General features: G+C 47.1%; 7 protein-coding genes across 7 annotated transcripts; 3 read left to right on the forward strand and 4 right to left on the reverse strand.

Annotated features, from left to right (window-relative positions):
• Positions 1-558: 558 nt before the first annotated feature.
• On the forward strand, positions 559-1,935 carry I302_101255 (uncharacterized protein; the record flags this gene model as incomplete). The annotated part of the gene is made up of 1 exon (XM_019191258.1): positions 559-1,935. The coding sequence occupies one exon, from the start codon at positions 559-561 to the stop codon at positions 1,933-1,935; it is 1,377 nt and encodes a 458-aa protein (XP_019048006.1).
• A 420-nt stretch (positions 1,936-2,355) lies between these two features.
• On the reverse strand, positions 2,356-3,171 carry I302_101256 (uncharacterized protein; the record flags this gene model as incomplete). Its single annotated transcript, XM_019191259.1, has 1 exon — positions 2,356-3,171. The coding sequence occupies one exon, from the start codon at positions 3,169-3,171 to the stop codon at positions 2,356-2,358; it is 816 nt and encodes a 271-aa protein (XP_019048007.1).
• A 628-nt stretch (positions 3,172-3,799) lies between these two features.
• Positions 3,800-4,405, forward strand: I302_101257 (uncharacterized protein; the record flags this gene model as incomplete). Its single annotated transcript, XM_019191260.1, has 1 exon — positions 3,800-4,405. The coding sequence occupies one exon, from the start codon at positions 3,800-3,802 to the stop codon at positions 4,403-4,405; it is 606 nt and encodes a 201-aa protein (XP_019048008.1).
• Positions 4,406-7,445: 3,040 nt separating this feature from the next.
• On the reverse strand, positions 7,446-8,216 carry I302_101258 (uncharacterized protein; the record flags this gene model as incomplete). Its single annotated transcript, XM_019191263.1, has 1 exon — positions 7,446-8,216. The coding sequence occupies one exon, from the start codon at positions 8,214-8,216 to the stop codon at positions 7,446-7,448; it is 771 nt and encodes a 256-aa protein (XP_019048011.1).
• Positions 8,217-9,495: 1,279 nt separating this feature from the next.
• On the reverse strand, positions 9,496-11,339 carry I302_101259 (uncharacterized protein; the record flags this gene model as incomplete). The annotated part of the gene is made up of 2 exons (XM_019191264.1): positions 9,496-10,616; positions 10,838-11,339. The coding sequence occupies 2 exons, from the start codon at positions 11,337-11,339 to the stop codon at positions 9,496-9,498; spliced, it is 1,623 nt and encodes a 540-aa protein (XP_019048012.1).
• Positions 11,340-12,115: 776 nt separating this feature from the next.
• I302_101260 (uncharacterized protein) lies at positions 12,116-13,297 on the reverse strand (the record flags this gene model as incomplete). Its single annotated transcript, XM_019191265.1, has 5 exons — positions 12,116-12,217; positions 12,366-12,812; positions 12,936-12,976; positions 13,059-13,142; positions 13,225-13,297. 5 exons carry the CDS (start codon positions 13,295-13,297, stop codon positions 12,116-12,118), a joined length of 747 nt encoding a protein of 248 aa, XP_019048013.1.
• Positions 13,298-14,035: 738 nt separating this feature from the next.
• I302_101261 (uncharacterized protein) lies at positions 14,036-15,581 on the forward strand (the record flags this gene model as incomplete). The annotated part of the gene is made up of 8 exons (XM_065869257.1): positions 14,036-14,044; positions 14,111-14,167; positions 14,311-14,415; positions 14,817-14,948; positions 15,008-15,088; positions 15,174-15,285; positions 15,360-15,475; positions 15,543-15,581. The coding sequence occupies 8 exons, from the start codon at positions 14,036-14,038 to the stop codon at positions 15,579-15,581; spliced, it is 651 nt and encodes a 216-aa protein (XP_065725329.1).
• Positions 15,582-15,768: the final 187 nt, after the last annotated feature.

Here is a 15,768-nt window from a genome sequence, read left to right on the forward strand (position 1 = left end):
TAGCTAACACAATTGGCGATAGGGAAAGAAACAAAAGGTCCGCAACGATAGCGTCGGTTTGTTATACCTTTGTTGAAAGGTAAGATCATCTGATCAAACAATCATTGACCTCTTTATCCCACTCGTTTCTGTAGGGATCTATCACTCATCACTTACGTCTGAGACAGAGTAAACGATCCCCACCGCCACAATCGAGGGTTCATTGCTGTTCACCCACTCATCGCTGATGCCACCATTCCCATCATCATCAGATGTCTCATCTTTCCCACTCTACGCTGAACGGCCGGGGGTCAGAGCGTATCATCAATCATGTCAACAACGCGTACAGTAGTGATCGAGATGTATTGACGTGATTCGTTCTACATTTTTCCGTACCAGGTGGATAAGCTTGTTGACCATGCAGGTGTCCTAAGTTAATCGATATTGAACAGAAACACCCACTAATCCCTTCATTCCACTCTTTACATACCTCTTATCCCGAAACATCTATCCTCAAGTCGCAAAATCCCCTGCCCTACTATACCTCGATGATTGAAAATCCGGACACCCGGAATCAGCATGTCCACCAACCCCCAGACCACGCAACCTGCTCCGACTGATCCTACACTCCCACTCGTTTCTCCAAACGACAATTCTACTCTCAAACACATTCCTACCCCAAATGGAACTATGAACCGACGAATCGTCTCCACCCCTCTGCCCTCCTTACCACCCACCACCTATGCCCTGCTCCTCAACAGGATCGATTCGATCGAATCTACCTTGAAAGCCGAGATAGGTCATTTGAAGACTCAGCTCGCTGAAGAAAGAGGTATCAGTGCTAAGCTACAGAGTAAGGTTGATCAATTGGAGGGGGATATAAGTGGAGGAAGAGCTGAAACGAGGGAGGAAGAATTGCTGAAGGAAAGGCCGGAGGTATCGCTGAGAAGGGTCGAAGAGCTGGAGAAGAAGGGTGATGGTGTTGCCTGTGAGGCGCTATTCTGCGAGGAGAACTCCAAGGTATTGGTGGGTGATCGAGTTAGTACTCTGGAAGATCGTTACCAATTATTTGAATCCAACTTGACAGCTAAAGTGGAAGAGATGAAAGAAAAGATACTCAAAAATATCGGTGATATCGAAGCTATCGATTCCGCCATTCACACAATTCTCAGATCGCATGATATTGCCAATCTCGAAGGTTTGACTTTCAAGCACAAGATGGATTTGTTCATCACACACATCTACGCTCAAGTTGAGGAGGAGAAGAGGATTGGTAAGACTTTTTCAGAAAGAATGGGTGATCTGGAGGTTTCCCTTGAAGATGAGACGAAAGAATATCATCAAGGTTTGGATGGTTGTAAGAAATGGGTAGAGGATGAGATGGAGAAGTGGAAGAATGAGATGAACCTTGTTGTCGAGATTCATGAGAGAAGATTTAATACGATGATGAACGAAGTTGAAGGTAAAGCTGGGATGGGTTTGGATATGGTCAAAGAGAGATCCAACGATGTCGTGGCTATGATGGAGGAATTTCAGGTTGAAGCAAGATTGACGAAGGAAGAACTCGAAAACAAGCAAAAGGAATATCTCAGTACTATTTGCGATGAGACGAGTCAAGCTATGAAAGCTCTGAATGAAAGGGAAAAGGTGATTCAGATGGATCAAGATTCTTTTTTAAAGAGTATGGACGAGGTACGAGATGAGATAAGAATCTGGAAGGAGGGGATGGAGCTGGATAAAAAGAATGTACAAGAACAACGAGAAGAGCTGAAGGAAAAAAGGGATGATTATCTGCGAGAAATCCGAAAGGCTGAAGATGATATGCGAAACATGATCGATAGGGTTGAGAAAGGGGTGGGGAGTGGTGGGAGTAGAAGGGGAGATGGGAAGGTGTGTACGGTGATTAGTTGGGATCATGGAGGAACAGAAGATTGGTATTCCTGCGAGGAGAAGTGATTGCACACTCCACATCTGGTGAAAATGCCTATCGATCGTTGCTCCAAGTATCCAGTATGGGAGTTAAGGCGACAGACTTCTTTGATTAATCGCGGGGCTGAGGTAGTGGATGGGGATCGTATGTTGCTTACAGTATATTAATATATATGCTACATCTTTGACATCTATCTTATCTATCTCCGTCCATGTTGATGGTCTAATCACATGCATTTTTGTAATACACAATTGACCCATCGTATGTATCTCCAAGATGTTGGGCGAAGAGAATGATGTCTGCGGCACGAGCGTTGAGATTGCGTCTGTGTGTCGATATCGTACAGTATATACGACCAAAAGCGTATTCACCTGAATATGTGGAAGGATCACCCTTCATGAACATTCCCGTTCAGCAACCCCTGGAGAAGCTTCTTGCACCGAGGTCTAATCGGTCTGTCTAGGCTTGTAACCATACAAAACAGCCTGATCATCATCCAGCCCCAAACCAGTAGGATCATCCGGTACGTCATCGAACTCCTCCTCCCTTCCCAGTTGTGGTTGACGTTGATCCCACGTATCATGATCCACTTCCTCAGGTTCGATCTCCTGCTTGACAGTATAGCTCTGAGGGGTCGTTCGAGCGGGTAAGGCGGTGGGGATTGAAATTTGGGTTGGAGGGTTGAGTTGATATTCCCTATTTTGGGGTATTTGGGAGGTCGCGAACGATGGTGGAAGTTGAGTATCGATTTTTTGATCTGCCGTGCTTGTTTCTCCCGGCCTCACACTCAGTTCCAGCCTATTCAACCTAGTCTCCAACCGTTCTATCGTACTCCTATGTCCCACATTGATCCTTCGTTCCTCCTCTAGGTCTCTTTCCACCTTCTCCAGCCTTTGGACAAAACCAGTAGCTAAACCCAGTAAGATAGATTCAGGCCCGAAGGTGGAATTTGACTGAAGTTGATTCGATCCTGGGGGAGGATGTGAGGTCGAAGAAGCAGGTTGTTGAGGGGGAGAGGTGTTATTCTGAGTTGGTTGTGAGCCAGGAGCGGGCGGTACAGCTACTTGTAGACCTAGATTTGATCCTAGTGGGATAGAACAGTCCAGAGATAGAGATTGGATGTTGAGCTGTAGCTTCATAGATTCTGGTCCATTGGTCGAGGTAGAAGCGGGGGCGGGGGCGGGGGCAGGAGGGACGGGGATGGATTTGGTGTGAGAAGAGGAGGAGTAATTGGGTGGATGAGGAGGGACGGGGGTGGACATGTTGGAAGTTTATCAGGGGTCTCTTTCTCGGTCGGAATGGATCGTTGGAGTCTAGCTTGATCTCTCTCTTTGGGTTTAGTCGATGCGGATTCCAATTGCAAAAGAGATGTTGGATTGATGAAGGTGCTGAGATGTTTTACACTACGAGTGACGCTGAAACATCATTCGACTTACGTAACATTACATCTGACCTCCGGTTTTAGGTGTCTATCTTTGGTAGCCTAGGCGAAAAGATCTGCTAAGATCACATTCACAGAAGTACGAAAGAGACAGCGGCGTAATATCTCAAGCCAGTCCCCATATATCGCTGACCCTTTATCCGATCTCTGTAGAGATAACGTCAAGGTCTCAAATCAGTACAAGGGATACGTTCCGAGGTGCTTTTGTCCCTGATCAAACGTTTCTGAACTCCCATGTCATCTCAAAGCTTCTATTCAAAGGATCCTCTTGGCTTTAACGGTCAAGCACTGTTTCATATGGCTCAATGGACTATGTAGTCATTTGGATTCCCACTTTCTCTCGAAAGGGTCAGCAAATGTGCCAGTGACGGAGCTAGCGGCCATTCGATGACACTATACGACGTCTGAAATACAGGCAGAAGCTTTCATTACTTGCTACATTCTCAGACATGGGAACACTAGATCAAGATCGCTACCAAGCGCCCAAATGGACTGCTCCGACTCGAACGAGTCGTAGTGATTCAGAGATCCCAGTGATATTACTGTATCATCAGTTCACTTCATACCCAGAAATCCTGGATGGATCCGGTCATTCAGACCCCAGGATACTCAGAACATACTCGCTCGGCGATTTTTCTGAACAATTTCACGCCAGACTTGCCTATCCGCCCGACGGAAGCGGAAATTCCATCAACCCATACATTTGGAGGAGCGCCGGTATGTTCACAAACCATTTGTCATTACTACTTGAACATGGATATGGTCCGGAAGTTCCCCCAGCAATCGCAGATCCTCGAGAAGATGATAGTCCAGCTGCAAAAGCGAGAAGCACAATCAAGGTTTACCACCGCAACGCATGCGAAAGTTTCGGACAATGGTTCAGAGTTCAGCGGACGTTCGGCAGATTGACCGACAGGGATGTGAGGTACAGAATCGTCCATGCACAGGCAGAATATGAAAGTACTGCTCCTGCTATGAACTCACCAGCAGATTGTCAAGAGGCCAGCCTGGAGGCTTTCGAAACCTACCTGGAAGGCTTCACCGGGAACACGTAGAATGGAAGGGAGACTATGGGAGTATGTGCATGGAAAGGAGTGACGCTTCCGAGCTGATCGGGGGTGGAAACATACCTTATAGGAGCTAGCAAGCTTTGATGGGCTGTCAGTATTGTTTGGATCCTGTTATTGCCCATCAGTTCTAAAGCATGTATGTATGTCATGAGCAGGCAGAATTCCGATCGTTTACAACATCTGTCGTCTTACAAGCATGCAAAGAAGAGCTGGGCTATGCTCGATGGGTGAAGGCCCCGCTTGCAGCTTACTGTGCTCAAGACACAACTGATGTTCTGGAAACCTCTTGTTGGGATGTGCCAGGTAAATGGCAATATACTTATCGAAGCTGCAGAAGATAATGTTTCGGGTCTCCCAGATCGCAATCGAGGCTGATACCTCCATAGTGAAATCCGGCTGAGTGATTCCGATTTGTCTCGATGACAGGAGAACGCGGGCTGTCTGTGAAAGCTCAAGGGAGCCACTCGAGTATTCACCTGCAATCTGAATAATCATCCTGCTGAATTCTTCCTTTTCCGCCGATGGATTACCAAATGGGTGTATGAAAACGGGTGGAAGTCTCAATTGAATTGACAATGAAGATGCCTATATAAGATCAATCTATCAAGGCCTTCTAGTGACCTTCACGGGTAGCGTCAAGTTCGATGAGTTGTGAAAGCGAATTCAAGCTATTGCTGGAACGTCTCTCGACCAAGAGCGGAACGAATTCAACCTCTTTAGGGCTAATTGCCAGAGGTTCCTCTTTGAGTTCATTACTGCGGGAAAATTTGACTAACTTAGTCTACTGTAAACACGCCCTCACAACACAGAAACTGGGTGGGACCAAGAGCCTACCAACTGGATCATCGCTGGCACATCATGAATCATGCGTAAATGCAGATTGCATGGAATCTACAATACCAAATGCCAAGGCGGTCTCCCGACAGCTACGAGGGACAAAAGGGATGTCTAATTTACCTCTGACTTAATCTCTTCTGGATTTACCTCTGAATTATTCCCGTCTGTATCTACCTCTGAATTATTCCCTTCTGGATTTACCTCTGACTTCTTCTTTTCTGGGACGTTAACGGACCAAAGGGATCCGTCGGAAACGGTTGCTTTCTCCCAGAGACTGGGGTCTTTCATGTCACCTGTCGTATAGCCCTTGAAGCGATCCAAAGTTCTCTGAAATGATTGAGGATCCGCTGGCGGAGCTCCAGAGAGGGCAAGGAAAGGCGATGTTTGTATAAACTTTTGTGGATCCTCAATTACCGTGAAGATCACCTCCTTTTCGGTCAAACCCAAAGCGCTTCGACACGCCTCACCAAATGACATGTACTCGTCAATTGCAAGTTTATGATGGCGAGTTTTGAAATCTTTAAGGACTACAGAGATATCCGTACCAATCTTTGGGTTGTCCATTCTGACACTATCAGGCAGGGGGCCATTTCCTTCGCGCATACGTTGTTTCATAAATGCTGAAAGCATAATGGCCTTCTTCCACCGAGGACGACGATGAGCAGTGCTCGCGTCGATCCAAGGGGGATGAGGAACTTTGTGCTCGTACCGAGAAATCGCAACGCTTGAACTTAAATGGTCTAGGGTTGGAAATACCCTCTTTGGAAACGTCCGTTAGATCGATGTTGATAGAACAGAAATGAGTCAAGTGACATTCGACAGGCTTTGAACTTCCTTTGCTTTTTCGGAGCTCCTCGGTGAGCGCCAGAAAGTCGTTCAAGGTCCAGTTTGCAAATGAGTCCTCTGTAAACGGTCCACTCGGGAGTCCGGGGTGTTGTGACACTAAGGTAGACATGACTGCAGTGTCTCTCTATCGCAGTATGCCTCGCAGATTACTTATCCAGGGGGAAACGTATGATTGCGATTTGCAGTGAGCGGTTACGGTGCAAGGTCGGATGGTTTTGTCAAGACAATATGCACTGGTCTGACAGAGCTTTATATACGTATAATATTGACGACCTGAGTATAGCATGACACGATTGGAAGTACAACTTGTCTGCATGAACGTCATTTCAGAAGCATCTCCGAGGTGTTGCAATATGCGACCCTTTGGCAATCTCCATGTTACAGACCTTCTTTTCATACCCCACGGAAGAAAGGACGTGACATATCATCGCCTTTATCTCTTCTCAATGGCACATTCGAAATCGCATGGCGATTGCTTCTGTTTATGTCATCATCAATGAGGTCATCATCAATGAGGTCATCATCTAAGAGAAGCTGTTTCACCACATGACTGTTGATACTTCATTGGCCTGTACAAGAATCGAGCAATTCGGCGTGAATCCACCGCGGATCAGATCACGGTAAGTTACATGCACTAGCCCAACCACGGTGGCGCACCAGCGTCGCGGGTCTCTGGTTTGACATTTCGTTTACAGTAACCGGAGTCAACAAGACGCTTCAGCTTTTCTGTAGTCCTCCCAAGCTTCGCGCAGGTCCCAGCAGCAGCATCGATGTTAACACATATACATCCTGATCCTCCTTTATGCAAGTGTCCTTTATGCTCATCTGCACCTATCGGAGCTTATCTAATGGATGAGACTCACTCATGACCTCAAACTCAATCAATCATCTCTGAGTATGGGAATGTCAAATAAGTGGATCTTCCTTCATCTATGTCAGGGCGCTGCACCGACTTAAAATATGAAACCCTCCGATCCATGCAAGTAGTGCAATAAGGTTTGAAGAACAAGAGTGGGATAAACCAGCTAAGTCGGTAATTTTTAAGTACAAAGATCATGAGACTGAACTATGATTAAAGGGGAAAGCTACAGTACTCTCTGTATGAAGTTCATACTCTTTTATGACTTTTGAGCGAACTCGAGCCTCGGCAAAAATCGGACACCTTCTCCAAGCGAGCTTAAATATCTTCTTATGCATCTGTTTTTGACTTTTGCTGATTGAGCAAGTACGCCTGCCTGCCTTATCCATCCATCTATGTCTTCTTGTCTCTGATCATCGAGGACTGGTTCGTTCGATATTGAATTATGGCCGTGACAAGCCCAGTATATACACATCGAGTCCCCTAGTATCCTCCCAGAGGGTTGTAACCGAGGCGTCGCCTCACCCACTGTGATATTTGCGATAAGACCAGACCTCGTACATTTCTGTAGACCGGCCAGATCTCCTCTCCTGAGACAGTGGCAATCGGCATCGTACCCCTCACATCGCCCAGTGTATGACCGGCAAGACTGTCCAGGTATTTCAGGTAGTCCTCCCAGCTCGCAGGTCCAAAATCCTCAGCAAAAACTGAGACGGGGCAGGTCCGGTGAAATTCCGTTGGATCGTCAACTGGCTTGAAGGTGACGTCCGCCTCGGTCAATCCTTGGTTTGCGCGTTCAGCTTCTGCCCATTGTGAGAGAGCAGTAAGAGCTGCAGAACTATGATCGTCGACCCGTTGGATCAATATCGTCGGGACATCTCTACCCAGCGTTAAGTCCATGGGTACCTGGAGCGGCTTTTCGAAAGGCAGATTGTAGTCCTTTTCCCCTAGAATCGTATCCAAGTGTTCCCAAAAAACACGTGCCTTCTCCCAGGCCGGGTGGTCGAATGTGTCCTCATCTTGTCCGTCAGGATACCTAAGCTTGACTGTGCACATGTCCCTCTGTGGAACGCTGAGAAATGCTGCAGGTTCGCTGGACGGATCCGCCGATACATCTACCAGAAAGGTGAATGACCGGCAGTAGTGCAACAAGGATATCTCGGGTACCCCATAATTCCACTGCGGATCATGCGACGCTTGAGAGCGGTGAGTATCGTATTCGCCTTGATAGTTTGAGCCGTCGATAGTGCCCATCTTGTAAAGTAGATGAAGACAAAAAGGTCAGGGATAGTGTATGGTGTATGGTGCAATATGTGTAAGCGATCAACCATGTCTGGAATAGATACCCCAGGGTTTATACTGTATATCCGTCACGCCCAGGATCGAGAATCAAGACCCGTTCGAAGAGCTGTGCAACAATAAGCCACTCTAGACACGTTTGAGCTGTCTGAACCTTTGTTCGCCTCCCTGTACCGAACTTCAACAAAGGACTGAATCTATTCTTTCTTTTCTCCCTCGGAACTGCCACATCCCGATCTCTGCGGAATGCTTCTGGCAATATTGTCATCGCTTGCAAGCTGTCTCGCCTCCATTGGATGTACGTCTCTTCTCCCTACTTCGGTCAGATCAGCATGCCTGAAAAGGTACCGCAATTGCAACTCCAATACGGTGAAATCTTCACCGTACACCTGGTGCACGGTGTCATGATCGAACAGTTCGTATTCACTCTGGTGTTCCCCTACTCCAGCCTCGATCAACCCTCATCGTACAGTAGTCCATCGTCACGAGTTTGAGAGCCACAATCATCACCAGTTCCTCTACTTGCGATGCATCAGCTGGATCTAATACTACCTCGTTCTTTCACAATAAAACTTAATAGTCAGGCGAGATACAGACGCGATCTTTGACCATCCGGCCCTGCGAAACGCCACATATCTCCCCAGGTCGCATCCTTCGCATCGCCCAAGGTGGATCCCTCCAATCCCCTGTAGTGCTTCTCAGACTTCGTCTTATCAGCGGGCTGCCTGTCCACCCGTACCAGTGATATATGCGTTGGAGCGGTAAGCTCATTTTCCACCTTACCTACTGTAACATATCCAGTGCCAGGAGAATTTCCGATCCGTCGGGACCACGCAAGCCAGCTTTGATAAGAAGCTGTTGTAATGCAAATCTTCTATGCCGTCACGGGTATGCAATGCCGACAAGATGCATTTCTCCCTTCACACATGTTTTAATCCAATACCAGCTGTAGCTCCAAGCATATAAAAATGAAAGATCAAAATCAAATGAGTGAAGAGGGACAATGAAACACAAGAAACAAGAGACGAGATTTTCGAGGAGATAAAAATAGAAGAAGGGGTTTGGTAAGAACGAACAAAACGAACAAAGGCGTGATAAGAGTGAAAAGAGGAGATCAAATTCGAATGAGCGTAAACGAAAGATGATAGAGTTTATGAGTGAATAAAAAATGGAATGTATAACATAACGGAAAAAAAAAGAATCTATTTAAATATTGCAAGTACCAGAAAACAAATCAACCCATCCTAGGCATAGTAGTAGGCAGACTGACCGACCTGCCCCCACCAACATTAACAGGCGGGGGGCTCACACCCACACCCACACTAGATCCAGTCCCAGTTTTCGTAGGAGTGAAACTCTGGAACGCACCCATCACTGGCCCTCCTACACCAGGTTGACCCAAATGTCCAAGATAGGTAGGCATGATCCTCCTTCTCGTGCGTTGTTTTCTCGTACTGCCACCTTCGGTCGTGGCGCTTCCCAATGCCCTTGACGCGAGTGATATGGAAGGTGATCTGGACCTGTCGATAGGTGATCTATGCGAAGAGATCACCGAACCTGGTCTGGATGCTCCACCGAGCTTCACCCCACCACCTAGGACGGTGACGTTCCCTCCGTCGTATGGGGTTACGGTGGGTGTAGAGGGAGTGAGCGTAGTATCAGTTGCGGGGGTGAGATTCTCTTTCATACTATCCGTAGAGTTTGGTGAAGGTGTTCTACCCCTCGTGTGGGTCTGGGAGGGAGGAGTGATTTTCCTAGACCTTTCCTTATCCTTGAGAGAGAGAGAAGGGATCAAGAATGGATCAGCCGAGTTGGGTCGAGAGGAAGGTGTGAGTAGCTGAGTATGACCAGAGTTACTATCCGATACAGAGGATGAAGAGGTGATAGACGAAGTCGATTCTGATCCTCTATGTGATCCTCTCGAGGGAGCCTTGGACCTATCATGCTCGTGGTTCTCTTCGTCATCCGAATCGGCCTGATAAGAATCGATCGACCGATCACCGTAGCTTGTTTCTCTGGACTGAGTTCCGGTCGAGCTGGTCCATCCGGAGGGAGTATGGTCGCGATTACCGCCAAGTCCGGACGGATGACCTAGACCTAGAGTGGAGAATGCAGGTAAGAGATTATCGGTTTCGTGGACTGTCCGAGCAGGGTGTTGCGAGGGTGTAGGCGGGATGGCGTATAATGCTGGTGCGGTTGGGCCTGGACCGGGGGTAGGTGGGCCAACAGCGATAGGAGCTCGAATGGGGATGGCGTGGGAGGCTCGAGCAGGTGTGTGAGTGGGAGCATTGGGAGTGGATGTCGAGATTGAGGGGGAGAGGGAGGAGGATGATTGCCAGATAATCTGGAATGGTTCTATAGATATATATATTGTGTCAGCGCGATTTGAAAGAAGATGAGCAGAAGACTGAGAGAAAGTGATCGCAATAGTGGAGAATTGAGTGACACAAGACAGATCCCAGTCTTCGTGAACATCATGTCCGTCTCACCGGCATAGTCATAAGATAAGATAAGATGGATCACTCTGTGCCAGTCCTGCTCGCAGTTCCAACGGTAAACAAACTGAATTGACTCACCTTTAATAACCTTCCAAGGTTCATACCCCACATCCTCCCATTCCCAACCCCCCCACCTCCAAGTGACCTGCCCAGGATCGCACCAGCACTGCCACTCCTCCCCGCGCTCACCACTCTTAATCCCCGCTATAGCCCTCTTCCAAACACCCCTCTCGACCCCGACAGCCTTTGCAGCTTCCACCAAAGATAAAGGCAGACCGAGATGTCTGGAGCAGATCAACGACCGATATCCCGAACCGAACTGGGGTCTCGAGGTGTCCCATGTCGATGAGAAGAGGGTGGTGAGACGGTTGGATAGTTCGGCTCGGAGAGAAAGGAGGATGTGGTGTGGGTAGTGCGATGAGAGTGGTTGGATAAGGAATTGGGAGAGGTACGATATGGAGGTTGAGAGTGATAGGTCGAGGTTTGCGACGCTCGTGGATTGCTCCGAGGTTGAGGTCGAGGTTGACTGGATACCTACATTTGGAGGTGGGAGGGACGGCGACGAGGGGTCTATTGACATGTTGTAGGAGGGGGTGGCAAGATGTCAAATGTTGGGTATGAGGTTTAGGTAAAGGCCGAGGTTGACATTTCAAGATTTCGGGTTCAAATTTGAGCTTGACAAGATAGAAGATGTGGTTTTATCCAAGATTATATTGATGATGGTGTTGACGTTGACTTTGGTTTGTAAATTCCAAACAAGCACCAACACTAATTCCAATCAAAGGGGGGATATGCGACAATGTAAAGCGAGCAGCGGGGTGAGATGCGAGGACCAGTGGTGTGACAAAGTGACGAATGCGTAATAGTGGTGTGCTGTGACAGCGATGAAAGGATATTTGGTAATCTCAAAGGTATGAGCAATAGTATGGAGAGGCGAATAGTGCAGTACAGTGTACGGTGTAGTGATAACAAAACATAGCAAGCGTGGTTGCTTTGAGTATTCAACTGACGATAATTGCCATTTAGGGTAATATTACTATATCACGTGATATGGATCAATGGAAATCAAACACAGCTCAACTCACTCAGGGTAACAAGACCGAGCAAATGCGAGAGAGTTCGAGGCGAAATCATACATAGTATGCTCTTGTGCGATCAATGCATATATAACTTAGGTGAATGGATCACGATGCATGGTGATACTATCGAAGATGTATAAAATAGCATACAATATATACAGATGATGATGGTGTATCATACATGAAGAAAAGTGGTTACAGTGATATACAACGATCTTAATGCTACTACTGTACAACGAGGACACAGTGGTGACTAACCCATTCTGCGAAACGAGAATCATGATAAACCTAACAGCCCCGCTACTCCCCTCTGATCTACTTCAGCTTGAACCTCTCTTCCCGTCTTACTAGCTATGATGATTGCTAAGAGGTGCTTGCACTATGGACATATAAGGTAAATCAGCCAATATCAAGCGTACGTTTATGTATGGCAGAAAGCGTCACTCGCATGCAAGAAAATGACGACCAGAAGGTAATGAATAAGAGTCCAATTCATCCAGTATCAATACTGATAGGCGATCACTCACCAGTATAGTCCTCTCCCCAGCCAGACAACCATAACTCCATCCAGCACACGGACAATACATCGCCTGAAGATCGATTGCCAACTTCCTAATCCTTTCTCTGCGTAGTTCCTCTTTCTGATCTACAGTGCTCTTTTGTATTCGGACAGGCGCGACTTCAGCTTCGTCCTCAGCTTCGATTTCTAACGGGGGAGATGGTGAATGTTGTGGAGGGGAAGATAGAAGTGGATTGAATGTTTGTGCTTGATCATGAGTAGGCGGAGAGGGTGTGCGAGGTATACTTTCGCCTATAGATGCGGGGGGAAGATCCGATAAATCTGGTCCTGGTTCTAGTTCGGGTGATATCGGTGCTGATGTGGGGACGTGAATTGGGATATCTGTTATGTCTATTGGAGATGGGGGAGGAGGGGTGAGGTGTATCGTATAGCTCTTTCCGGATGATGAGGCGACCTGGTAGGTTAGGAGGATATCTTAGCATTTACCCATTGTCATTAGATAGGTAGGAGTGATGGGATAGGGGGTGGAAGGGGAGAAAGAGGAAGGTATGGGAGGTATGGAAGGTATATTACCTACCTGATAGACATATCGATCGGAGGGTAAAGTTACCCGAACGACTATTTAGATGTCTCACTGCATCAGCTAAGACTTCCAATGAGGGATCATGAGCTGGATATGAGCAGAGTCATCCCGACCTACCTTCTCGTTTATCCACTAGCTGTAGAGCAGATAAGAGCATACCACCGAATATCGCATGCAGTTGAAGTAAGAGGGTATCGGGGACTATAGACTGCACAATCAGCTGGGTGATGTCCGTGAAGATTTCCGAGGCTTTGCCAGCTACACTGAGGTATTTTAGACTCACTAGGTAAGGAAGGAGGAAGGGAATCTAGTAAAGTAGCTACGAGCACGAGGAAGGAAGATGACGGTTCGACCATGGTCGTGCGTTCTCCGTGAACGACCAAGGGGTGGGTCGTGTGAGTGTGCGCTGCAGCGAGTTTGTTATGAATTGTTACTGGTTCATCTTTTATGCCATTCACTGTTCTAGTTTACGATGATATGTCGCAGCATCGAAAACCCATTTCACCTTGATCATCCTCCACCTTCAATCCAATCAACCGAAATGTTACCCCGCACAAACAACCCCCACATTTCTTGTTAACACCACGTGTCAAATTCACTAACCAAGCCACGTTGCCACCCAAGCTGAGCTAGCGTCATCTCTCCTCCCTCATGGATTGCCTGTCCTCTTCCTCGTGTTGACATTTGGACATACAGATTAGATCATCCTGCTTCCTCCACACCTTGCATAGTCTGGAATTGTATCATTGTATCTTCTCATCATATTACTACGCCACCAACCACATCATCACCCCCAAACTCAATCATCGAGATATCGGAGCTACACTAGGGCGAATCCCGATCAAACAGAATTAGTATTATCGGATCTTGTCCGTTCTTGTCGTTGGCGAATTGCAGATTGAGTTAATCTAAAGGGGTTGGAGAAGAAGGTTACCTGATCAAGCAAGTCGACCGGTTCTACCCTGTACAGCGAATCAAAAGCGAGAACGCAACTTCATAGGTGGTTTATCAGACTTTTATCGCCTCTTCTTCCTTCTCTTCTTCCTCTTCTTTCTAGCTTGATTGAGTAGAAGTTATAGTAAAGACGAGACAATATGAACAGAGTAAGTCAAGTTGTCAGCTACATGTTGAGTAGCAACAAGACCAAAGCTGAGACGCTCTTACAACAGATATTCGGAAGTAACAAGGCCAAACCCAAACCATCCCTGAACGATGCCATTCAATCTGTAAGTGTTCCTCTTCCTCGTCACCATTCGCCTATGGTGAATCATGCAGTAGGACATAGCAGTCACATACTACAGCTCACCTTCTCTTACTCACCCATATCACCATCAAGATGAAGATGATAGCTGATATCTCTGTACCACAGACCGACACTCGTATGGGCTCGATAGAGGTCAAGGTTAAGAAGCTTGATGCCGAGTTGGGGGTGTTCAAGGGACAGATGGCTAAGATGAGGGAGGGGCCTGGGAAGGTGGGTCATTACTAGTCCATTCCTATTTTCACGATGGTATCTGGATAGATAAATGTGAAGGGGAGATCAGCAGGCTTGGCGGGAGCAGCACGGTTGTCAAATTCGATTATGACACCATAGACAGCTATGGGGTCCGTGATACGTGTTGATGTATAGGACGCAAAAGAGTGGGTGAGACCCAGAGGGAGAATGAGGGATACCAAGGGAATAGAAGAAGATGGAGAGTTACGATTGGCGACCAAGAGGGAAGCGAGGCGAACGGGATGAGGCAGATCGGAGGATAAGCGGGTGTACATAGGGAAGAGAGGAGGATGGAGGTCGACAGAGCAACCACGAGAGGGAATGATAGGAAGATTCAGATGATTATCAGTCGCTGACTTGACCTGTTCCCATACTTCCAGGCAGCAGTCCAGCAACGTGCATTGAGAGTATTAAAGCAGAAGAGGATGTACGAGAACCAGTTACTCCAATTACAACAGCAGTCTTATAATATGGAACAAGCCGCTATGACTACTGAGAATCTGAAGAATACTGTGGGTGTCCTGTATCATCCCACCTAGACTAATGCTGATGATGGAATGATTCTTATCAGATGGCGACAGTAGATGCAATGAAGGTGGCGAACAAAGAGATGAAGAAGCAATACAAAGGCATAGATATCGATAAAATCGAGGTGGGTTCGGAGCGCAGACTTCAGCTTCCCCATGTTCTCTTATGCTTGAGATACCTGTAGCTGATACATCGCATATGACGTGCAGAGCATCCACTACGACATGGAAGATCTGATCGAACAAGCCAACGATATCCAGGAATCTCTGGGTAGGAGCTATGGTGTGCCTGATGAGGTGGACGAAGCGGATCTTCAAGCTGGTCAGTTGCTCTCTGGACGATTCTCACTTCTTGAGATGAACAGAGTGAACTGATTGTTTGACTTTGTGGTGTAGAACTCGACGCATTGGGATTGGAAGATGAGCCAATAGGAGAGAATGAAACTCCATCGTATCTTCAGGATTCAACGGCTTTGCCTGACTTTGTCGATTCTGCTCCGGTTGAGGAACTGGTATGTTACCTCTCAAACGATATGTGTATTTCGAAGGATAGCTGATAATGCTCGAATGTGGAAATAGGGTCAGGCAAATACACCTACTGCCGAGGTGGCAAGATAGTATCAGCTCCTGGAGTGTGATTGTGGTGTTAGGTAGATGATAGGGGTATAGTCAAGCGACAGCTCAGATTTGAAGATCAAGGTGATCTGGGAGATGGGACTTGAGAGAAGAGAAGAAGTTTGAGTTTGTACGATACGATATATACAATATGCGATATCCCCAGAGAACCTAGAGATTCATTGATCTA

This window comes from Kwoniella bestiolae, chromosome 1 (assembly GCF_000512585.2).
Source record: "Kwoniella bestiolae CBS 10118 chromosome 1, complete sequence".
NCBI classification, from domain to species: domain Eukaryota; kingdom Fungi; phylum Basidiomycota; class Tremellomycetes; order Tremellales; family Cryptococcaceae; genus Kwoniella; species Kwoniella bestiolae.